At 37.7% G+C, this 25,278-nt stretch overlaps 1 protein-coding gene across 3 annotated transcripts in view; it reads left to right on the top strand.

Annotated features, from left to right (window-relative positions):
* The window catches only part of LNX1 (ligand of numb-protein X 1), a 70,802-nt gene that overhangs the window by 36,669 nt on the left and 8,855 nt on the right, over positions 1–25,278 (top strand). For 2 of the 3 annotated variants that reach the window (XM_053458449.1, XM_053458451.1), the window contains 6 exons: positions 476–637; positions 1,824–2,026; positions 3,760–4,131; positions 15,339–15,473; positions 21,732–21,909; positions 23,554–23,788. In XM_053458449.1, coding sequence (XP_053314424.1) covers positions 476–637; positions 1,824–2,026; positions 3,760–4,131; positions 15,339–15,473; positions 21,732–21,909; positions 23,554–23,788 — 1,285 coding nt within the window. The remainder of the gene's footprint in view (positions 1–475; positions 638–1,823; positions 2,027–3,759; positions 4,132–15,338; positions 15,474–21,731; positions 21,910–23,553; positions 23,789–25,278) is intronic. The other variant, XM_053458450.1, reaches the window with a different exon arrangement.

Genomic DNA, 25,278 nt, shown 5'->3' with positions numbered 1-25,278 from the left:
TGGTGTATGAAACAAAATTACAGTGGCGTTGTTCAATGATTCTGCGGTGTCAAGTGATTTCAAAGGCATTGTACAAAGATAAACAATGATACAGAGAGATGCAGACGGTTTAAAAGTTTAATGCTATGTAGAAAGAACAGCTCCCTATTGGTGCGACACAATAAAATTTTGAAACATTACCTGTGAACAGTGGCCTATTCTGGCCTTGGCCAATTTGGGTGGTAAGTCCAGAGATGGAGCAGCAGGTTGCCGGATGTGTTGCTGCCCAATGAGCGGGTTATAATGGAGATCTTTGTCACATTCACACAATGTAGAACGTTGGCTTGCTGGCACATCCAGGCGTTCAGCCCTAATGAAAGAGGCCATGGAGAAGACACTGTCCTGCGTTTGGTTGAGGGCAACACCCAACCTAAACCTTTCACTACTGTGAACCTTCATTTTATAGACATGAAATACATTTCTTTTTGTTTTGCAGATCGAAACTTTGAACGTTCCACAGTCAGGAGCTTGTCATTTAAAAAGCTTAACAGAGCCTTCAGCGTGCTCAGGAGAACGAAAAGTGGAAATGCGGTTGTGCAGTCTACTGAACGAGAGCGAGTGCTCCTGCAGAATGCAAACGTCACAGAAGATTGTCTTGGTCGGTTCTCTTCCATATACTTTATCATATATGCAACTTGAACATTTTTATAGGCTCTTAAGTTCATATGGATCTTCTGTGCAGTCTGCTGTCGCTCTATAAATTAAATGAAATCATATAATAATATGAAATCATAGGACTAACTTGCAATAGTTTGTCTTATTGCATATCACATTTCCCATTCGTTTGTGAACGTTATACTCACAAACAAATTCTTATACGTTGATCCCCTATAACGTAGCCTTGTGAGCAGAGCTCTCCTTGCCTAATTTATAGTCTGTCAATTCTAGTTCTTTGGATGTATGGATTGTAAGAAGCACTGCGTAAATTGTTGGCGCTATATAAATAAAAGATAATAGTAATACTTAGGGGATATGCAGTGCATCAATCTTCTGAAAGCTAGTTTTTTTTTTGTGAGCTTAATGTTTTACTGTCCAATGTTAAATGCAATGTAACTGATGTTAGAAATTGATAGTATTGTTCTAGGGAACTATTATAAACACATGAAATATGATAGTCTGCTATTAATATGTGTAGATTTCTTTATGAATTCATATATACTGTATATATATATATATATATATATATATATATATGTCCAAATTGACACACATTCACTAGGCTTTTTAATAATCGGCAAACTGATTTTATTAGTATTTAAACATTATCGCTGTTTCTGTCAGCTTAACAAGGACCTTTGTCAAGACAAAGTAAAGGACTGAAACAATGATAATGTTTGCTTACTAATAAAATTGTTTTCCCGATCATAAAAAACGCCTGTGAGCCTGATTTGCCTCAAATGCCCAACTGTTTTCAGTACAGGAGATGAGTTCAGCCATCTCCTTGCACATAATATAATTACCTCCAGCCAGCCCCAGATCTGACTGAGTGAACCCTTTGGATGGGGGTCTTTTGAGACCCATGTGTGGAATGCACTGTTGTTGCTTTCTATTGGAGTTCTTCCCTGATACTGATTGGCTGATTCATTAATTGTTGGACCACGGAGGAGAAAGGTAGCTGATCAAGTCCTCAGAGAGTCTTTTAGTATACATTCTGCTTTAGTAAGGCTATCAGGGACAATTTTATTCCAAGAGCGAGAAAGTGGTATTTAGCATGTTCCTTCATCTCTTTGGTCCTATTTCCATTGTGTTCATAAACATAATTGTAGGTATTTATGTTGCCACAGTGCTTCCCAGATTACATCACCTTATTCCAGACGGAGAGATTACCTGTATTAAAATCAATCGGGTGGAGCCTAGCGAAACCCTTGGTATAAGGATCGTGGGTGGAAATGAAACTCCCTTGGTTCACATAATCATACAACATATTTATCAAGAAGGAATAATTGCTCGAGACGGGAGGCTGCTTCCAGGAGATATGATCTTAAAGGTACTAGTTATGTAATAATTTGCTAGTTATTATTATAATTTTCATATTGGATTATGCCATTTTAGTTCCAGTTTAGGCCACAATGTTGTGCCTAAGAGAGGGACACTTTTTTAGGTATGTCACAGGAGGGTAAAGATGAGAGGTTTAACAATACATTGCCCGCTCTGCCTTCTTTCTACACATTTATTCTCTGCCTATTTCCAACATGTACTCTGGCGAATAAACGATTTCTTGTACCGTGCGCCCGGAGGAGCAGGCATCATTTTTATTTTATATATAACAAAATCTTGTCCTGTACACAATGCACATGATTCACCAGAGCCTGGTTAACAAGCAGTTGATATCTTTACTGCTTACGGAACATCTCCCTTGATTATCGTCCACTTGTGATGGATAGTATATTAAATGACCCAAATTTGGCACTGTGTTCACATCAGGCCATATAAACTTTGGTAAGATCAGAAGACAGAATGGCCCGTATGATCTCTCTGTGTGTGCTCCACATTGATCCAGACTTGGAAGCAAAATGAAACACAAACCATTTTTTATGCTCCATGCATCATCATCACTGCAATATCTCTTGTTGTTCATCCCTCTCTGATCAACAGATCCCACGGTAACTCACATGCCATGCAGGACAATTGCCATGTCTACTGGTTAACACCTTGTGTGGTTTTTACTATAGAAACCTTTGTTAATAAATGTAGAGTATACTTATAACATAAATCTGAAACCACTGTCACAAATTCATTAAAGAGAACGTTACTGTCCCTAATAGTCCCAATAACGAAGAGTGCATATTAAAGTACTCTATGAGCGCTGATTATAAATGTTGGGCCAAAAATGTTAATCAATAGAGAGGAATGTTTGAGCATTTTTATTATTTTGTCCATGTTCAAAAGTTTGTCCTTTTAAAAGCTTTCTTTTAAAATCATTTACATATATAATTTAAACAATATATAGGACAATGTAAAGACAATGGAATTAAAGGCATTAAAATTACTTTAAAGGAATGAAAATATATTTTGCATTGCTTCCCCTCTGGCCCCAAAAAGGTTAAATGTGATTTTGGGACAGTTCCTAATTGAACTGATGAGCGTTTACAAAAGTGGGTTTTGTCAGGGCAAAATAAAAGAGAAACTACTATGATCAGGAAAAAGTGAGTGTTTACCGTTCCTGGACATTTTTCTATCTCCAGTTATTCTGTGAAATCTAATTATCTTGTTTCCATGTCTGTGTATTTTTTCCAAGTCCATTAGTATTATGTATCTTGCAATATATACGTATCCCAATGCAATGCCTCTGGAAAAGTGAGCCACTTTTGCATATTTGAGGGAGTTATTGAGGAAAGGGGCAACATTCGCAAAGGCTTCCACAAAAACCTGGGAAAAATCAAATGTGTTCTCCGTTCTAATGAAAAGATCCACCTTTTTAACAGTTTAGTAAGCTCACGTGGATGGCTATGAGGCCTAATTCTAAACATCTCACCATAGTTTGCAAGTAGAAGTCTACAAAATGTGTCGCACATTAGACTCACAATGTTACTAAGTAAAGTGGAATATTTGTTATTGTCACCTGTTTAATGGTAACACTAGAAAATATTTATACGTTTGCCATGAAACTTCCTCTTATGTTTCTTAAAAAAAATATTGTGCATTATAGACTCCTGGTCATAATAACATATTTAATGATTTCTGACCTAGACACGTCCTTCTTTTTCTGGTTTTTTTTAGGTAAATGGCATTGACATTAGTAATGTACCCCACAAATATGCCCTCTCTGTGCTGAGACAACCTTCTCAGGTGTTAAGGCTCACAGTTCTAAGGGAACAAAGGTACAAATGCAGAAGCAATGGAATCTCCATAGACCAACATAGCACTGGAGAAGACAGCATTCATGTTGTACTAAGCAAAAGCAGCCATGACGTGCAGCTGGGGATCAAGCTAGTCCGCAAGCGAGATGAGCCTGGAATATATATTTTCAATCTACTTGAAGGAGGTGTTGCAGCACGAGATGGTTACTTGCAGGAGAATGATCGGGTTTTGGCGATAAACGGCCATGATGTGCGTAATGGTACTCCAGAAATTGCAGCTCAGCTCATACAGGTCAGTAGTTGCGTCTTACATGGTTGTCTGACTGTAACCTTCCCCTCCTGTTGATCAACCTTTATAATCCATGTCCAGTAAGAAGTTAGACTTTGAAGTTGGACAGCTTTGTTCCACCATGTAAACATTGTGTTATCCAAATCCCATGCCTACATAAAGGTGTTTTCCCCATTATTTATTGGAGGCCACGCTTAATCAGCTATTTGTCTTTACAAAGTGTTGTTGTCACCATAGTGCTCAACAATGTTCCTCCTAATTGATCCACTAGTTTATTGCAGAATAACTCTTTATGCATAATCCCATTTGGACTGCATAGAGAAAAGTAAGAGTAGCATTTTATATATTTTAGATGGATTTTTAACTTATAGCACTGTGCATAAACATTGTTGCAAAATGTCTGCCTACAGATACAACTGAAGAGAAAGTTAAGGAATTGTTTATACAACTGCTCTGTTTATGGTGTCCTAGTATTCTTCTCCCTTATTTCGGTGTAATAATAAAGCTCTACCACTGGTGTGGTCAACATTTTAATGGTTGAGATGAATTCAGATTTTGGTCATAACCAGTGAATTTACCAGAGTCTACATATCCGTCCTGAAGCACTGATGCTCTGATACTTGCAGTATGCTACGCAAGCTTCTTCTCAAGATTGATGAGAAGTCAAGCTTTGATAAACATCAGCTTCCCAAGGTTTATAAAGAATGATATGCAATGCATTGTGGGCCTTCCTGTGATGGATATATATTCAGTAACTATTGCAAACATTTATTGATCTTTTGAAATTTACAGGCTTTACTTGTATATTAATTTCTACAACTTGTTTTGTCTTGTTTTGTTTTATATTTAAATTACAATAAAGCTCAGCTCTATTTGAGCAGCTGGGTCTCTTTTCCGTAACTCCTACATCCTAACGACTAATGTTAGTGTTATCCAACCTTCTTGCCTAATCCAGAACGCTTAAAATTGTGTCTTTGCCAAATGCATAAGACTAATGAAAGCTGAAAACCATTGGGATCAGTTCTTTGACACATACTCAGCTTTGCAATTATAAAATTCCTTCCCTCCTGGAGGCTGTCAGCAGGCTGCGACATAAAGCAGGTCCAGAGCCCTCTATTATCTGTCACTGCCACTGCATACATTCGGGGTTCCCACCGTTGACTTTGGCCATGTTTAACAAGTTACCGAGGAAACGTTCTTAACTTGTTCAGCACAATACCTGAAATTATTCTACAGCTTGTATTCCTCATTTTTGGTACTGAGTTACATAGAGACCACTATATCACAAATCAATAAATATTTATAGCTAATGTGCTGGGTTTACAACACCTCACCGACAGTTTACCTCCATGGACTGCTGATGCCAACCTTTAGAGTGAGGCTACCAGCTGCATTGCGCAAGTGTTCATGGATGATAAAAAAGTGTGGCATGTGGCCTTGTGTTTATCGGCCGCTGACCTTTAAAGTGCCGAAGCTGATCTTTCACTACCAGTCTGGTCCTTCCTCTTTTCTAGGACTTCAGAGTGAGGACTATGAGTGTAGAATGGTGTTTCGCAGCCTTAAAAGTCGAAATGTGACAACAGATGTGTTTTTACTAATTTTAAATTAAAAAAATATATGTTATATATATATAAAGTACATATATACCTTATTCAGTTGTATAAGTAGCCAGTGCTAAGTGAAAAAGCCACACTTTTGATTACAACCTCCTCTTTGGAGACCTCAAGTGTTGGGAGATTTGTAAACAGAGGCCATTTCATAAATGCAAACGCAGTAGAACATTCTACAACCCTTCTCTATATCGAGGGTGGTGAATATAAAAAAGATTGAATTGCAAAGTGACAGAAAACAAATGCTATAATCTAAAAGGGAACTGTCATACAGGGTCTTCTGGGAGCCAAGCACATAGATTCAAACTACATTTCTGCATTCTGTTTATGTCATTGAAGGACATTTTGTACAGCTCTCAATAATGATATGCTCACTGTGCATCTCGGATTCGTGCTCATGAATAAAACACTCCTTATTAATTGTTAGCTAGATGCATAATCCTTTCACTAATTTTATTTCATTTTTAACCCTTCATTTAATAATTTCTTGTTTTCGTGTCATAACATCTTCACTGATTTGCATCCAGGGTTTACCGGAAATCTCTTTAAGCTGCTCCCTTATTGCTTACATTTCTCATAACCAAATGCAAATGACATCCACCATGTGCAATTTTTTTGGGTGTGACTGTTTTTAATGTGATTTCACAAGTTTTCAATGTCTGGCCAAATGCCAAACCATTTATTTGAGGAAGCAGATACTATTTGTAATATGAATTCACACCAAAATAACATACAATTAATGAGTATTGGGCATATGTGCAGGGCCGGCCCTATAATGGGGCAGACTGGGGCAATTGCCCCAGGCGGCACTTTAGAAGGGGCGGCACTTTGCCGCCCCAAGCGTTTTTTGTTTTTTTTTGAAGCGGAGGAGAGAGAGAGAGGGGCACCGAGTGGTTTTCGCTTACCCGCTCGGCGCCCCTCTCTCTCTCTCCTCTGCGGCGAGTCTCCCTGTTCGGTCCCGGTGCCGGCTTGTAATGCAGAGCTCCGGAAGTGGCGTCAATTTCCGGCGCTCAGCATTACAAGCCGGCACCGTGGCAGAGCAGGGAGACTGTTTAAAGGTAAGTACCGGGGGGGGGGGATCGTATGGCGTCGGCGAAGTTTAAAATGCCCCCCCCCCGGCGTCGGCGGGGGGGGGCGGCGTTTTAAACTTCGCCCCAGGCGGCGTTAAGTCTTCGGCCGGCCCTGCATATGTGGTAGAAATGTCACAGGCATGCACGGACTTGATCGGGGGCATGATGATATCAGTTGCCTTTACTGGATGTAGAAATGTACTGTGTGGTTGTGTATATCAAGCAGTCAGCCATGTGCTAAACTATTACATTGGCCACATTAAGCAGGATTGGTATTAAATACTATATATCACACCTTTCCCAGTTTCTAAGTACCCCATTTGTGCAGGTAGAACAGTGTAACTACACAGCACCTGCCTTCTTAGGACTTTTTTAGTTTTGATGCCATAAAACTCATGACAAGTGCAATGTCACTATGGTCATTAAATTATATTATATTACACACAGTGGCACCGAGATAAAAAGGCCCTTGTGTTATCAAACGTTGACAATTTAGTTTAAGGAAAACAAACTGTAATAAAATATATGAAGCAACGGATCAATCTTGTTAGCTAACTAATGCGATCTTGATGATCTGGGGTCCCTGAGAGTTCTGGCATAGAAGCAGCACCAGCATACCAGCCCCTGTACGGTGGGCACACTGCTTGCCACTCACCAGGGACCCAACCCACGGTGAGTTCTCACTTAGCTATTAGTGCCACCTGAATGAGCCGTGCCTCAAGCAGCTACCTTTCCCTGTCATCTGATCGTCTTGGCCTGATACAAAGAAAACATGGAGGGTGGAACAAATCGTTGTGGCAGATTTATCCAAAAAGGTCAGTGAAGCTGTACCTTCTATAATGCCCCATGATTCCTTTTCACAAACGCCTGTCCATCCTATATCTAAGTTCTTCTGCCCAAACCCTGGACGCTGCATATGTTAATTATATTCCATGCCCAGTACAGCCCGATCCTGAACGTACAGCTCTGCATCTTAATGAATTCCCATGCAGTGAAGCAGGCCTGTTATTGCTAACTCGTGTTAAGCACATTACAATCACAAGCTTTAACTACCCTGACACATTCAGCTTACCTGGAAATGAACTTAGAGTGGGAAATGCCGCTTAGTGGCCTGTTCTAAGCACACCAGCCCGGCCTGCCTAACCTACCCCTACAGTGCCTATCCTACTGCGCACTGATAGAGACTTTTATTCACTCCTGACTAGTACGCTATACTGTAATGTCTTCTGCCCTTAAACTAATAACTGGCTGCATATATTTAATGGCCATTCCATGCAGCCCCTACACCAATTCTTAGTTCCAGTGCTGTTCTTTGATTTAAAATGAAACATATATCTAAGTTAAAAAGAGAATTCTTGGCTGGGCTTCCACGTTCTCTAGCAGAGCCCTGATGTTAAACTGCTCCCAATACCCTTAGTACAAAGTTTAGCTCAATCCCCTTTGGGGATTTATTTACTTTAAATATTCCTTTTTAGTATTTTGTCTGGGCTGGGCTCATACATCAACAAATAATAAAGAACTACTATGATGTGCAGAGCTACCGCACTTTGATTATTATGGGCACAGATATTCCATCCAAATATATAGTCAATGCATGCGGAAATAAAATGTTATTATACTTGTCTTTTATTTGGAGCGCCACCAACTGCTACAGAGACACAAATATTGTTTTATTCGACACATCCTGTTTTTATTTCCATTTCAACTGTTCATTTCAGCACAACGATCCCAATTAAACAAGTTAACGTTATCTACCCCCTGGTAGGAAGCCAATTTGCAAACAAAATACATGCATGGCCTGCTAACGAGAACTAAAATAAAAGCAATATGTAGAAATGTATTTTACAAACTTTGTGTTTTGTTTTTTTTTAAAGAAAGGTTTCATTAAAAGCTGATTCTAACAAAAATAAACTGTGGTTAAAAACAGCAAGCGCATTATTATGTATGGGTTATCTTCGCTATTAGGCACATGACTGAGAAAAGCCACACGGTGAATATTCACAGGTGGAAAAAATCTAGATGAAGGCTGCACTTGTACGCACAGCCTTCGGAATATAAAGCTATGGAAGACAATGGGCAAAAATATTAAATGTATCTCTCGTGTGTCACAAAGTCACATACAAATATTCATAAAGCCCTTCTACTAACCCCCTCTCTAACCACAAGTTTGGGAGGCATGTTAAAATTTATATATATTTTGAAACTAAATGATTTTCAGTGTACTGGGATATATATATATATAGAGGCATTATATGACCGAAAGTATAAGGACACTCCTCGTAATTATTGAGTTTAGGCGTCTCACCCACACCCATTGCTAACAAGTGTATACAATCAAGAACATGGGCAGCCATCTCCATAGACAAACATTAGCAGTAGAATGGATGGTACTGAAGAGCTCACTGACTTTAAATGTAGTATCATAAGATGCCACCTTTGCCATAAGTCAGTTTGCAAAATTTCTGCCCTGCTAGATCTTCCTCGGTCAACTGTAAATGTAACTGGAAGGATCTAGGAGTAACCACGAAGCTGTAGACCATGCATTTACAGAAGGGGCTACAGGAGTGTGTGTAGAGCATTAAAATCAATCTGCCCTTTGTAGCACGAATCACTTAATCAATGGATGATTGTTAATGGAATATCTTCATAAGCATACAGACGCCATTTATCACTCCCATCACTCCTGTGTTTGAATGGCACGTTGTGTTCGCCAGTCCAAGTTTAAGCATGAAAGGCTAATTGATCATTAGAAATCCATTTTGCAATTATGTTACAGCTAAAAATGTCCTTGTTTTCCATGAAAACAGCTAAATGACCCCAAGCTATATATACATATACCTTTTCATTGTTATACAGGCATCCAGAATTCAGGTACTTCATGATATCGACCTTCCCATGTCTTTCACAATGCAGTGCGTACTGTAGGTATCCTCACAAGATCTGTATGGTGAAGCTCAATGACTTATGAAAAGCTGCTGTAGCCCACAGGTCTTAGGGGCCTAAAGGCTTCTTGGTGCCATTGATGACAGTGGCCGCTAATGACCTTTGTAATTAAAAGGCAAGTACATATCATATAATTTATTAACAAATCATAACAACTGTTTTCTGCAAAATGTGGTCCTATTTTCTCCCTAATAATATAACCGGGTATAAGGCAATATTAATTAAATATATGCACAATGACATACTCATTCAGATACAAAACATGATATATACATTGAGGGGTACTTCAATGCGCCTTGTAGGGGACTGTACATGAAACATATCAGCTATAACCTCATTTATAAATGAAAAGTTTATAGGAGCGATAATGTGAAACACGTTGTTGCTTTGGTACAAGGCATCTAGCAGATTTTTGGAGATACTTTGTCTCTGAGCTGTCGGCTTTCATCTCTTCTGCATTCACAAACATTAAGTTAAGCAGCCCTCTGCTCCAGACATCTAGCAGTCTAATAAACAACATGTCTGCTTGTCTGAGCATTAGCAGCTGCGCTCTGTTTGCATTGTTTACTGAACACAAAAAGTAAAACCATTTGTGATAATGGTTATCCTATAAAATGACACAGTTCATAAAGAACTGTGGATCAGATCTTAATTTAGATTCCTATAAGAATGCCCATAAACAATATAAAAATTTTCTTCCAAGTTTTTTTTTTTGTTTTAGAGCACACAAGCAATCATAAGGAAAACATGTCACAGTTCATGGCCTTTGAGTAGCTTTTGTATGGTTTTGAGGGTAAGGATTGTTTTTGTTTTACTTCCTGCTGCTGATTTGATCATTTTGAACATAATAATATGTGCATTTCGTTTGTATGTGGGATTGTCTTTCTTTACTTAAAGGGACACTCCAACCATCCTATGCACTTTATTTTAAATTGTTGTTTTTACCCTCTTACAAGTACATAGAGAGATTCAACAGAACCATTCCAGCTGCCCTCCCCCAACTTCCTAGCTTGCAGATGGCATGTATACCCACCGCCAGCCAGATCCAGGACTGGCACATGTGTGAGTTCAGGTAGTCTAACATGGAGTGAAGAATGCGTACTAATCTACTTTATGGGAAGTATGTATTCTTCAAAATGTTAAAAAATAATAAAGTACTCACCTTTAGGAGAAGCTTCTATGTGGTCTCATTTTTACTGCCAATCAGTGGCAGGACATTGTGCGCATTGAAATCAATGGGAGCACTTTTTGCACGTGTTCCCTAAATTAGGATACTACATGTGGTTCAGCCTTATTAACCCAGCCAAACAGTCTTACTAATGAAAGCCTATAAAGGAACGGTCTGAATTAGAATTGACATAAAGAATTCGCTCAGTGTGGTGTTTGAGCAGGGAAAGTCCCCTACAATATCACACAATACATCACAGCAATGGCAGATAAAAGGAGTTTATTGGAACAAAATGAGATAAAAATCACCTTTACATTTATTTATATAGCACTGTATTTTATGCTAAAGGAGAATTTTTTCCATGAGACTTTAAGCAGTGAGAACTATATATCAGTAATATAGCAGACGATCAAAACCTGGAGACCCAGAAAGAGGAGTAGCTAGACAAAAGATCTTTATTTTTACAAGGAGGAGTGTACGAAACTAAGGAATACGTAATTGTACCAAGCAGAAGAATACTCTTTTCCATTCAACATTAGCACTTACCATGAAAAGTATTTTTACATTGATGTCCATCCACCAGATATATCCCTTACCAAATCATCCATTAATCGAACAAAGCTCATACTCCATTCACGTTCTTACAATCTCACACCATACCAAGCATCTTTCTTTAAATACACTGATCACTGAGTGTGGTTGTACAATCTGGACACAATTTCGAAATATTTTTTAATGGATTTCACATAAAAGTCATTTGAATACAAAGCCCATGCCATGTTCATAAGTGTGTGCTTGGTATCAGGGGACATGGATGACTCAAATGCTTTAATTATTTGTAATTTTCTCAGAAGCTATAATTATTACTTAGCTATGTCAGCTAACCTAGCTATTTTCTTGTTTTCTGTTTTAAATGCCTTTATTTTAGCATAACTATTCACTATACTCATTCCTGCCTATTTGATTTATATTATACATATAAACACTAATCTTAATAATAGTTGTAAGTTAGAACTTTTGAGGCACGTGTAGTTGTTACTATGTTCTCTTTTAATTATAACATTACGGTACTTTTGCAATCATAACACAACCAGTTCGGGTTTATCCTGCTTCTGTAAACCTGTATATCCTGCACACCAAGTCACTAGATTTGCATTGTTATATGTGATAGTTATGGGCTCCTGTTTTAATCCATATCTGCTCCAAATCAAATTAATTACATGCCCCTGTATAGCAGGCCATAAGGCCCTAATACTTTAATTTAGCTTAATATGGTTCTGTTAAATAGCCTCATGATACATGTTACACGTGGGTAGTCTTTTTGGGAAAGAACTACATAGGTAAGCAGTGACCTTTCCAAAGAAAGGCATGTAATGTATATAGGACATTTGGTGAAATGCCTGCCAAAAACCTCTTGCTACCTACTAGTAGGACTAGTAACATTCTCCCCATGAGCACTTCTACATGCCATAAAAAAGTTAAGCTATCTCCGAGCCTGGTCCTTGACAAGCTAACCATTATTTGTAGATCTACAATGTCCATGCAACGTATGAAATACCAAGGCTCCACTATAGGTTGCAGCTCATTGTGTATTAGTGAGAACAGTAATAATGAAGGAGGTTCTGAAGACCCCCAAGATGCCCGGTGGCACAAGCCTTTAAGGTTACGGTTGAGGAACAGATGATTAAGGCTAAAACAGCAGAGAGAAAAGATATGGCAGAAGCAGAAACTGAATTTAAGCTCATAAAATATGGACCCTCTGAACTGAGATACCTCCAGCCAAAGCTTTAACATCAGAGGACCATCACATTTGACATTTTAATCCCATTTTGTCTCTAATTACCAAAAGGGAACAAATAGCAAACTGTACATTGGAGTATGTCATGGGCTTGATCTGCTTTTTTGTGGAACATGCTATCACTTAAATAATAAAAAATAAATAAAAGGTAATATTGCTTTTTATCAGTAACATGTTTATATATTAAAAATTCACAGGGAAGGCACTACTGCAAATCGCTGTATATTTATAACTTTAGTATAGTCCTTTGAAAATTAGGTTGAACAACATCCATGCATCTACTATGTTTTTGTATATGGTTTAATTACTGAATTGGTTAATACTGCCAACGGAAAACATTTATAGATCAGCCTTATCTGTTAAATTGACAGTTAAGAAGAATTTATTATAGGCTGTCAAATGGCAAGGTCCCAGCCAAGTTGCTTTGCATAAATTAATATAAATTAATTTAATTTTACTTGACTCAGAATGTAAAAGTTATCCAGATTCAAACTTCATAAAATTACCATACGGCAGTGGGGTTATTCTTGAAATATTTAATTTCTGAAATTCAATAATACGGAGTCTTATTTTTTATGTCTGGCTAGACTTGTTAACATGTTGTTTTGGGTTTAAAAGCCTTACTCCCACTGTTACATGGTCCTCAGGGGACATTTTAAATTATGGGGCAAATGACTGGGAAAAAAATGCTTAGATATATAAACTTTCCTACGGGGCACTGCACCTTAAAGGCAGATACATAGCACAGACACAGAGTATCTTTGAAAGTGGCTGTTTGGCTGAACCTTTGGGATCACCGCTTGATAGATTACTTATGCCAAAGTGCATTAATGCATGAAAAACATACACACTATTCACATGAGGCTGCTTATTTTGTGTAAATCTCTAACCACTAGACTTGCTAGTTGTGTGTTGATAAAGTACCTATCCTGAAGCTGCTGCTGTTTCACAACAGATCTAGGCTGAGAAATTGATGGCTAGCATGAAACATCTGCTTACTGATGTTTGATAAGTTACTCTCCATGGACCCACTGTGTGTATATTCCTGTGAAAAAGTGAAACCAATAGAAAATAATCATTGGGAGGTCTACACTTATTAGTCCGAATGAATGAATCCTGAAATAAAACATTTTGTACTACTCCTTCCAACCAAGGGCAAACTTTCAACTAGAAGAAGACAGCTTAGTCTACAGCTAGTGGATCAAGTCTACAGCCCAACTCGTTCAGCTCGTAAGGACAGGAAAGTACAATGTTAGGATAAGTTTAAAATTAAGCCAAGCCGACTGAAATCCCATCTTCTGTCTTTGAGCCCATAGCAGCACCCTGCTGTGTGTTTATAGAGGGCACATTTATGTTGACCCATGCATGGGCTCAGAGAGCCAGGCTCATAAGGACAGGAAAGGGAAAAATTAAGAAAAAAAAAAATTTAAACTGAGCTACCCAAAATCTCTTTTCTTTCCTTCTTTGAGTTTATTGTAGTGCACCCAAATCCTCAGTCCCCATTACCTCCCCTGATTCTCTCTTTTCTAGGGGCTGTTGGGTGTATATCATAGTGTTCCACAGCCTTAAAAGTTACAAGAATACATCGGTTTATAAATGTAACTTTATTCTTTTTCTAAATGCGTGAGTCTGTTACATCAGTAGGTCTCGGGTTCACTTAAAAAGCCATGTTTTCCTTGTCAAGCCTTTCACCACATCTCATTTTACTATTTGAAATGTATAGTGTCTATGATGGTCATGATATATATGGTTAAGCTTTATAGGGTGACCAGATGGCTCCTTTAACTGAAGATGCTTATAGAAAATATATATATAGCATCTTTGCATTAAAATCGAGGCCATGTATCATGAAAGTTTTGTATAAGCATTGTTGGTTAATGGAGCCCTGCTTAATAGAAAATAAATGCACTGATCAAAAAGGGCAAGCTTCTCCAAACCTACGCAGTGAGAACTGGTGGAAAAATGTAATATGGTGAATTCTCCCTGATCTTTCACACTGAAACGAATGTACACGGTAGGCCCGCAATGCATTCGTTTTTGAAATGGGAGACAGATTCTTGAGCAACAGATGAGGAATATTATTGTTGGCAAAACGAATTAATATCTTGTTAATAAAATGTGATATCCTTTTCCTAAAAGCAAGGATACGCAACCTCTACCTCCCCAGCTGCTGTGGACTAAATCTCCCACAATTCTCTGCGTTCTCTTTCATGAGGTTCAGGCAGTAAATTGGGATTGCAGTCTGGAATGACAGGGGTTGTGTATCCTCTCTTGATTATCGATTATTCTTTTATTACACTTTCTCCTCCTTGCTTATTAACCTCTGGTGTGCTGGGTTTTTATGTATCAGAATGGAGGATGTATATACAGTGGTTTCCATTGTAGTGTCCCCAAAAAAACTGATGTCGATCTGCTTTTCCTGTTACTTCTAATAAAGAGCACAGCTTTCTGTTAACCCCTTCTCTGCTGCACAGATAGAAAAAAAAATGGAGGCATCCTTGGGATATGAGGGATTAAAGAAACCAACCTCAGGACTAAGACCTGACCTTTCTGAACTTGTAGGAAACTTGCTGTCTGGATGAATAAAGCAGCAGGATTTACATCTGTCTTTCATCACACAGGCCAGCCAGGAGGGGGTTTACTTTATTGTTTCCCGGCAGACCAGACATCACACCCCTGATATCTTGCAGGAGGCTGGGTGGCATAGCAACGGCAGCCCTCCGCCATGTTCAAATGAGAGAAACCATTTTAACAAGGTATTTTATTACTATTTATTGTAAAATGAGAGTGATGTTGGTGTGCTTGGTCTAATTCCCCACATATACTTTACATATACCTCGTATTTGCTGGCTTGGATCTCAAAAATGGTCTTATTACCATAGCAACCAATGGAATGCTCCAACCAGGAAGGCCTTACCCATTTGTTGCTAGGGCCACAAACTTTCTCAGACTCTGAATCAGAATCACATTTTTATATATTGACTGCTTGTCAAAGGCATAGGCTAGAAACTTTCATTCAGAGAGGTAATTTTTTGTAAATGGCCCAGTAAACATATTTAGTGGACACAGACTACCCCAATAATCCATGTTCCAACCTAACATACAACGGGTCTTCCCAAAAATACAGGCCATGGAGGGAGTAAAGGAAGGATTCAGCCAGGGGTAAATTGCTCTCTGGTGACTAACCAACGTTTGTGCTTTCTGCCTCTGCACCCTATTCCTTAAAACTGCTTTAATCTCACCTATGAATTCTTATGAAAATAACTTATCTGGTAGAATCGCTGGAATGCCTTAAGATGTTTGTTGACTTTGAAGATATCATCAAGGTCATGTTATTTGCCTCAAAAAGGGATAGGAAGTCTCTGGCACCAAAGCTAGCTAAGCATGGTTTTGTAATCCTCAGCAGTACCAGAGCTTGCCTAGACTGAGAGGTTCATCAATTCATCAGGCATTATATTTAATGATTGTATAGATCAATGGATGTTTCCCCATAATTAGTATATACTCAATATTGGAAATATAGTTGTTTTATATTAAAATACAGCCTTGTAAAGCCTTCTTCATGGTTACAATAATAGCACATGCAGAAAAAAACTAATTTTGGGGGTAAATGTGAATTTTGAAATTTGAAATATATTCTACAAAATTGATGTGTCTCCTCTAGGAAGACTTACCTCCTGGAAACAGTATTTTACATTTTTGATTTTTTTTAAAGTTCAGTGGTGCTTGATGCCAATGCTATATATACAGTATTGAATTACTTCCCTCTCTGTATTTTACTTACTCCTTATCTTTATATACTAAAAAGTGACTTTAAAAAAAAAAAAGGCCAATCTAATTCAACATCATGATATCCCTATTGATTCAGATGAAGGTTAAAACAAACATTTAACCAGATACCAGTTTTTCCCAGAAGGAGAGGGGGGTTTCCACAGTTCCATGGGCAATCAGAATAAACCATGAATTGACACCTTTTAAATTACTATGTGTACCTATAGTTGTACACTACAGAGCTTTACAGCCCTTACTGTCGATAATGTTGTTCTTTGTTTAATATGGGATTGTGGCTCCTCTAATTGCAATAAATGTGAAGGTTCACTCCATAGGAAAATGTTTTTGTATGTTGTAAAGAGATCATCCGGTAGGTGCCTCCTTTCTAGAATAAATAAATTCATTTTAGCCAAACTGTCTTTAATGCTAAAGTCTTTTTTGTGAATTGGTGGCCAACATTGAACTGCATATTATAACCAATGCTTTGTATAGATGCATAACCACATTTTGAAATCTCACATTGAAATACCCCTTTTAATTCATTTTAGTAATCTCTTATCTTTAGTAGCTGCTACTTAATTGCAGCATATGGTTACTAAGATTGGAGTATCCCCAAACCTTTTTAAATAGGTTTCCCAGTCTGACTCTATTTGGCTTATAATTATCATGTGTATTTGTACTACCCAAATTCATTACTTCACAGTTATCAATATTGAACATCATCAACCATTTCACTGATCATTGAGTCAATGAATTAAATTATTTTGAAACAAACGCTCATCATGAACTGAATTTACAACCTTACATATTTTCTTTTATATAATATATTACCCAACTAATACTATTTATAACAACTCATCCTTTAAGTAGTGATCAGTCGAGGTATAATAGCTTATAGGCCTGCTACCCTTATTTCAAAGGCCAGTTTCTCATGAGGCACCATATTAAATGCCAAAGCAAAATCTAAATAACCTAAATTTACAGCCGTACCCAGATCTAAATTTGTACTTCTTGTGCTCATGTCAACACTCAGATTAATTCACTAAACTATTGGTTATATGTGTGTTAATATGAGAAGAAATATTTCTTGTCGACTTAGCTATGCACTAGAAAGGGCCTTTGCTGGTATATTTCTCTTGTAAGTAGTAGTTACCCCTATATAATTCATAATTGACTGCAGATTATGAAAATAAAATTGCCATAACTCACCTATAAATTAGGGTTTCATGAGTAAGCCTTGGTAGTTTATGCCAGCTCAGGAACTGCTAAATAAATAATACTGAGTTCAGGAGCACTTATCCATGGCTTTTTGGCCATTCTCTAGTGAAGAAGGGCTGAGTTGACCCTGTGTTTAGGAAATCTTCCACATTCCATATCCATAATGCAGGGCCCACACAAACGTTCTTGCAGGAAAAAGTTCACTGGGGTTCACATTTAATGTATAGCATTAGTCAGGGAGTCAAAATCTCCAACTCACCTACAAACTCCATCATGTACTCAATTTGCAATCTGTTGTACAGCACTCCAGCCTTCTAGCGATTCACAAAATCTATTGAGTACAAGAGCTCTCTTGGAATAGAATATGTTGTTAAAAAAACATATTTGGAACCTGGTAAGAAGCTGTTTGTGTTGCTTATGTTCTTAGTGGGACAAATTGTGTCAAGTATCTATTTTACTCCTTGGCTCTGTAAAAGTGACCCAAACAGAGTAGAATGACAGCCTTGTCTCCTGCAGCAAAATGTAATGTGTTATGATAACAGCTGTAAGAGGCTTAAGTTCTTTGCAGACTCTGGATTAAAGCATAGATCAAGGAGTTTGAGACCACATCCCAGCATCTGGTTCATACCATGGCGACTTCTTGTACAATCATTCGTTTTTAGATTTAAGATGATTGGTCATTCCTAAAACAAATGTGAGTGGGCAGTGTGGATTTGCACAGTGAGAACTAGCATGCACAGCTGGCTCGCTTATCTAGCAGAGGAGGAAGACATGATTTTCCTCTCCTAATGACATGTTTAAAGAGCCATTCATTATACAAACATACATCTGGGCAAATTGTTGATAAAACATTACTTCCAGTATCTGTAAATATCCTATAGAAAAACATTAGTAAACAACAAATAAAATAAATCAAGGCTAAAGTTTTGGCACACACATTTGGGAAGGTTCAGACTGGTATTCAGTGTCTCTGTAACTGACAGAAATCTTAATAGAAAAATATTAGGTGTATATATATATATATATATATATATATATATATACATGAGAAATTGCCATGTATAATGGCCTGGCCCACTCCTGACTCAGGGTAGAGCCCACAGCCACCACATAGGACTTATCTCCGCAGCCACGGTCCTCTGTACTGATTGCTTAATAGGCACATCTTTCCCCATTTTTGTGAATGAGATGCTAAACCCCCCCCCCCCCGACGACACCAAGGCTAATCGGCCTAAGCCATTATACTGCACCAGTATGTCTTAATGTGTGTTAATGTTATTCAATTATTGTTAACATGCCTGTGGAATCTGCTGGCACTATTTAAATAAATGTAATGTTATGCATGACCGGTGTCAAACTTAATCATTGCATCTATCTGGACCTTATTCATGGTATCAAACCCAGTGTAAAAGAATTGGACAACAATCCAAAACTTTAGTTTATGTTCATTAATAGGGGTTTCATTGTCCCTTGGACAAAATTAGTGAATGAGTGATATATATTTCCATGTCTCATTTTTCATGCTTGCTGTGTTGTAAAAGTCAATAATTAGCAAACCCAACATTAATGGGAAAAATACAGGTCCAGAATGTAGAATATTTAGCACGGCTGCATGACGTATGTTTATTGGCAATATTATAGCAATCATTTCTTGCCATTTATCTATGAATTGTGATCTTTTCTGTTGGGTATTGCTAATGTGAGACCCGATAGAGGCGATTGATAAAACTTGTCCTAAAAATGAAATTGTAGTCCCAAAAAATTATTACCGCAATACTATTTTTACATATAATATGTAAATATAATATGTAATATGTGATAATATTTCACTATTTCCTTTTAAAGGTTACCATTTTTAAATAATTAGCTCCGAACCCTGGAGCATGAGATAGATATGACCGAGAGTGTAATTACTGCATTGAATTGTTATTATCCTTAAATAAATATTAAAGCTTTTGCTGAAATGTTCGTTATCATTTGGTCAGAATGAACTCTGCTTTACCCCACCGATACTCCTACAGGATTTCGCCTGTTGTAAGGCAAGGGTGCTATGTCATTTGTTTGAAAGATGGGGGTGGGGGATAGAACTTGAAAAAAGTTTTTGTTTTCCCCTTCTTTTGGAATTCTTTCTTTATTTCGTGTATGTGTGTGTGTTTTTTGTTCATGCATACAAAAACATCCTTGGGCTTCGTGTCTTAATATTTAGACACTTGCAATAACCATGTTGCTATACATAGACAAGTAAACAAGCACAGAGGAAGACATTTGTTTATTGCGCCGGCAACCTTGGTTCACCGGACATCCAAATTAAAAGGTAACGCAGCTGTTAAATGAGAACGTCTTTGCGTTCAATACCACGTATTATGTATCAGTCTTGCTAAACACATGTAGCATATTACCTATGTATGCATCTATACTATGTAACCATCAGTGGTATTAAATATTGAGCATCCCTGTAGGCCTCCTAGCCCCCTATGGTTTCTCATATGTCCAGAAGGGCATGTCTAGCGGTTACGTTTCGGTCTGTGACCCCTACAGCCAGCTTTGTGAAAACACCACTAAATGACCCAAAACGGTGCACAAACCCACGCATATATTCCAGCGTGCAACACACAAGCACGTCAAGGGTGGACAACAAGTAAAACCATTTTAAGTATGCACAATTAGCACATAGTATACTGCAATACTGTAATATCTCAATATTTTGGCTATTTTGCCTTTTGTATACATTTATATGCCGGATATGTGCATTAATTATTCAGAACTGTGGGTCTATATATGTTCATTTCATGTAGAAAAAGCCATTGCAGGATGAAATGTTCAGGCGCAGCTTAGCATGTCGGACCACAATTAAAATGTTATAAGGTAATTGCATGAAATGCTTCCATGCATTCATCTGCGGTGTTACGGCATTATATCATTAAATATATCTCCCACATACAGCAAACGCAAACACGTATAGAGGAACCATTCCGCAAGTGTGCCTGCCATGGACGTATCACACAGATTGTAACGTAGTTTTATTTTATCTATGGAAGGAATATGGGTTTTTAAATAGGTCAGCTTCTATCTGTGAGGGATTTGTTTTCCGTCACCAACCAAGCACTTATAAAATCCTGGCTAACTGACGAGATGTACTTTTGTGTTGTGGATCTGATGGCTGCCTCACACATTTCTCTCGTAGTGATGCAGCTGCAGGGCTCGCTCGGCTTTCCAGCTCCGCTTCCTCTGCACACGCAGCTGTGGCCCTTGTGTGTGGGACACGTGTGCGCATTCTGAGCCTCATCTAAACATTTATCTTAGCATAAACATGACAAACAGGGTACATGCTGTATTCCATCTATCTATGTCACGGATTGAAAAGGTCAGTTTAGAAGGACAGTTGTCCAAAACTGCAGATAACATCAAGAACTTATAACCACGAGAACTATATATTACACACAAACTGCCTTTGACATATCAGTCCTTTTATACGGAACGCATTTACAACCTCAGATATCAAGCCCCAAGATTTACTATTAGGACCGATGTAGATTGGGTAATATAGATATGTCTGTATTGTTATTATTGTTATTAATATTTACACAATGTTTCATACACAGTTTAAATCCTTTAGATTTTAAGGTCCTCCTCACCTGTGTGTGTGTATATATATATGTATATAATTGTCGGTATTGTACAGCATGTTAGTATATGTTGGTGCTATCTGAATCAAGAATGATTATAAAGATAATAATAATTGTTATAAAATTATTATAAAATCACTGGGAGATATATAAGGTAAGGGGGCTCTGCATTGTGTATTCCCACAGGTATTCAGTGGCTGCACAATTTGTTTGGGGCCCTAATGCAAGAATATTTAGACCTACCCTTTCCCCACTTCTCCATCTTTTTTTCCACCCCCTTAGATTTTCCTTGTTTTCCCACCCCTATTATCTTTTTCCTTCCCTCTCTCTCTCTAAACATATTTCACGCGTTCTGTACCATATGTCATATTGCAACATATATATTTTTGTCCCCGCCAGAACATTAATCGCTATACCATGTGTTATGAGAAGGTTGTGAGCATCGTGAAGGACCACACGGAGTCTTTAGGAATGACAGTGGCAGGAGGAGTATCCAATTGGGAATGGGACTTGCCTATTTTTGTTACAAGTGTTGACCCTGATGGAGTCATTGGAAGAGATGGAAGAATAAAAACAGGTCAATATATATGAAACGTGGTTCTGAATTATAACGTGGGAATAAATATATGTATTTCATTTTTCTGTTAAAAACTCTAGATGGAAAAACAAGAAAATGTTATTTCCTTGAGCAATAAGTCTTTGCTTTAGATATGCATCTTTCTGTCTTTATTGTGAAAATGGAGATTGGTGTTTTATTTTTAATGTTAGAACATAATGTAGGCTCCCCCATCATGTGGATGAAGCTCTGTTGTTGAAATAATAAATTACATCACAAAAAAAATAAAATACAAGAAACTTGTATTTAGAGCTTCGGTAGCCTCACCCTAGAGCCAGACTGGAATCAAACGTAGTTTCCAGACCACAGGTAAAGTGGTTACATGGCTCCTCCAGGCATAATGAACCATCACGTTTGCCTCATGGCCCGTGCAGGCCTCTTTTCTAGCGCAGGAAACCCTTAAGCCCGGGGGTTCCTTTTCCTGGTGACTCTGATGATGATAAATCACCTTGCAGCCAGTGGCAAGTTTTGGGTTTCCGATTCTTTTCAGAGACATTAAAAACAAGGAGAAGCTCATTTCTTGTCTTTTGATGCAGAAGCACAAAATAATTTTATAGGATAATTCTTTCAATTTAATACAGTTGCTCATCAAATTGAAAAACAGGGTGAAAACATGAAACATCGCATGATGTAACAATATTTTAATCTGATGTAGAAGGACAAAATCATCTATATTGCTTATAATTGTGAATGCTCTCAATGATATACTTAAAAATGAGTGAAATCCCAATGTATTTACCCTGGCAAGATAATTTCAAAGAACGAATTCCATTTTCTCTCCAAATAAGCTTATTTGAGTAGTGCCCTCCTTATGTCTTCTGTCTGATTGTTATATGAAGTACTACCTTCTTTGCGGAATATGATACCGCAATATAAATGAATATATATTAAGTCCTGAGTTACTCTACTGGCTTTTCTTGATTCTTTACACATTCAGTAGTAGTTGTGGTACTAAGGGCTGTTTCACAGCATCTCTTAAAACTGATCAAGAAGATATCTTTCTGAATGGCAGGCTTTGTTGTTAAAAGGCCAGTAGGTGCCGTGAATTAGTCACTGTGCGGCCAAAGGTGTCCTGTTCTCCAACACACAGTAACCTACTTATAGCAAACATTTTAGGTTTTATAACTAGTTTAGTGTAAGTAAGCATTTTTTTCTTGCAACCCCGCCAAGCAGCCCAAAAAAAGTGTTGATGCCAAAATATTGTATACTGGAACATATACAGTCAAAACATAAAAGGAACAATTATTTAATTCATACAAATTTCACCTAGTCTAAAATATAATTTTTCCTTTCTGCCATATTTTTGTAAAAGATGCAGAAAGCCAAGTTGTTTTAATAAATATTAGTATTGTGTGGTGCATGATTCAAAACATTTCGTTTGCATAAGGGTGTTTTCTGTGATATTATTTTATATGGCTATGGATGAGCTTCATGTAACATTACTAGTAATGAGAGAACATAGAACCCTAGTAATGTTTACAATCCTTACTAAAGTCTAAAACAGTGTCAACAATAATAGTTGACTGTAGTCCAAAAACTTGAAATAAGTGTGTTCAGTGTCATAGCTGTCCATCATGTGTAATTTCTGTCACCTTGGGCCCACAGGAGACATTTTACTGAATGTAAATGGCATTGACCTAACAGGAGTAAGCCGCAGCGAAGCAGTGTCCTTATTAAAAAACTCTTCTTCCTCCACTGTGGTTTTGAGAGCTTTGGAAACAAAAGAATACGAGACTCAGGAGGACAACAGCGACAACGCCCAATTCATGGATTCCATCCAAGATGGCTTTGAAAGGAGAGAATGGTCACCTGTCTGGGTCATGTGGTTGAAGCTGCCTCAGTAAGTTCAGACATCCTATTCTTTCTCCTACAGAAGAGTGGGTGGAATGATTTATGTTTCTTGGGCTGTTCTCTCCTTTGGTTTTATTATTCACTGCAGTGATTTGTCCTAATTGAAGCCAGATTCTGCTTAAGAACTTTCTGTAAGAGCATGTTATTCTTTCCCTAATTGGATGCGTGCATAGCCACAGCCAACAGCTTGCGCAGGAAGGAGTTCTGGGCTGAAGAAGTCAATAATATGAGCGCCTTTGGTCAGTTTCTGGCGTTATCATACCTTGACTTTCTATAGGTTACTTGATTTTCTTTTGCCTTGAGGAGAAAAAAAGATTGTAAATGTTTTTAGTCGTAAATCATTATTAACTTATTTAATCCACAAAGTGAGGTTCTGGGAAGTTTTTATGGTATGTCAAGTTTTTTTAGTTTAGAGATAAATTCACAGTTAATTTTAATATTACATACATTACTTAATTTTGGTGCAAGGTCTTACTGCCTATGCAAATAAGAAAGCTTTCATTACAATGAACAAGATATACCAAGAACTCAGAATTCTCCACCATGGTGTCCTAAGGACTGGTGGAGAACAGTGTTGTAGGACCCCCTTGTTAGTAGACACTGTGTTGTATCTCAATTTGCTCCTCTCATTGCTCAATATTTTGGTGTCATGGACCAGGTGCCTGTTAGGTTCCTACAGCCAAAGAATGTGCCCCTATTCAGAAGAAAGAAATAGTAGACAATCTAGAGTTGATGGAGGCATAAATCTTCCTACTAAGGCCACAAGGCTGAGAGACCTGCACAGTTGTGAGGCTGGTTCACCTTGAAGGATTGCATTTTCACCTCTATAATATACCCCTGCCTTCTTCTAGACTATAAGCTCTTTGATAAGGACCCTTGACCTGTTATGTAATCTTTACTCATTTTACAGCACTGTAGATTGTGATGAATCTACATAAATCAATAAATATCATCAACTCATAAATGTAATTGAGTATTATTTTATAACTTGAACTAAGCAGGCATTCTAACATACAAGTATCACATCTTGTACTGAAATTCATCCTTTCTCCCCGTGTGGTCCCATGAGCAAATAAAGACACCAGTGGAGAATAATTACATTATGTACAGTCCTGACTATTGAGCAACTATAATATAACATTTTTATTATTTTATATTTTTGTGGGCTGACATTTTTAATTATTATTATGATTGTTATTATTCATGTTGCAGGCACTGTTTAGGTTCCAAGGCTTTTAAAACATCCAAGAGAGGCAAAGTCTGCTATGTTTAAATAAAATGCACATATTGCTTATCGCACATCTGTTATAGAGCGGCTACCCTTTAGTTTTCTATTGTTATTTTTCATTCCCGCATAGAAAGGGTTATATTATGATTGCCTGACTTTGCCCAGATGTTCAGCGCAAGTTCCAGTAAAGAACTTGCTGTGTTCTAGGAACCTTTACTTTTTAAACTCTGTATATGTTGTTTTTTTAATAA

This window comes from Spea bombifrons, chromosome 1, assembly GCF_027358695.1.
Source record: "Spea bombifrons isolate aSpeBom1 chromosome 1, aSpeBom1.2.pri, whole genome shotgun sequence".
In the NCBI taxonomy this organism is placed as follows: Eukaryota; Metazoa; Chordata; class Amphibia; order Anura; family Pelobatidae; genus Spea; species Spea bombifrons.
Note: the sequence above shows the minus strand (reverse complement) of the source record. Positions and strands in the feature narration are given on the sequence as shown.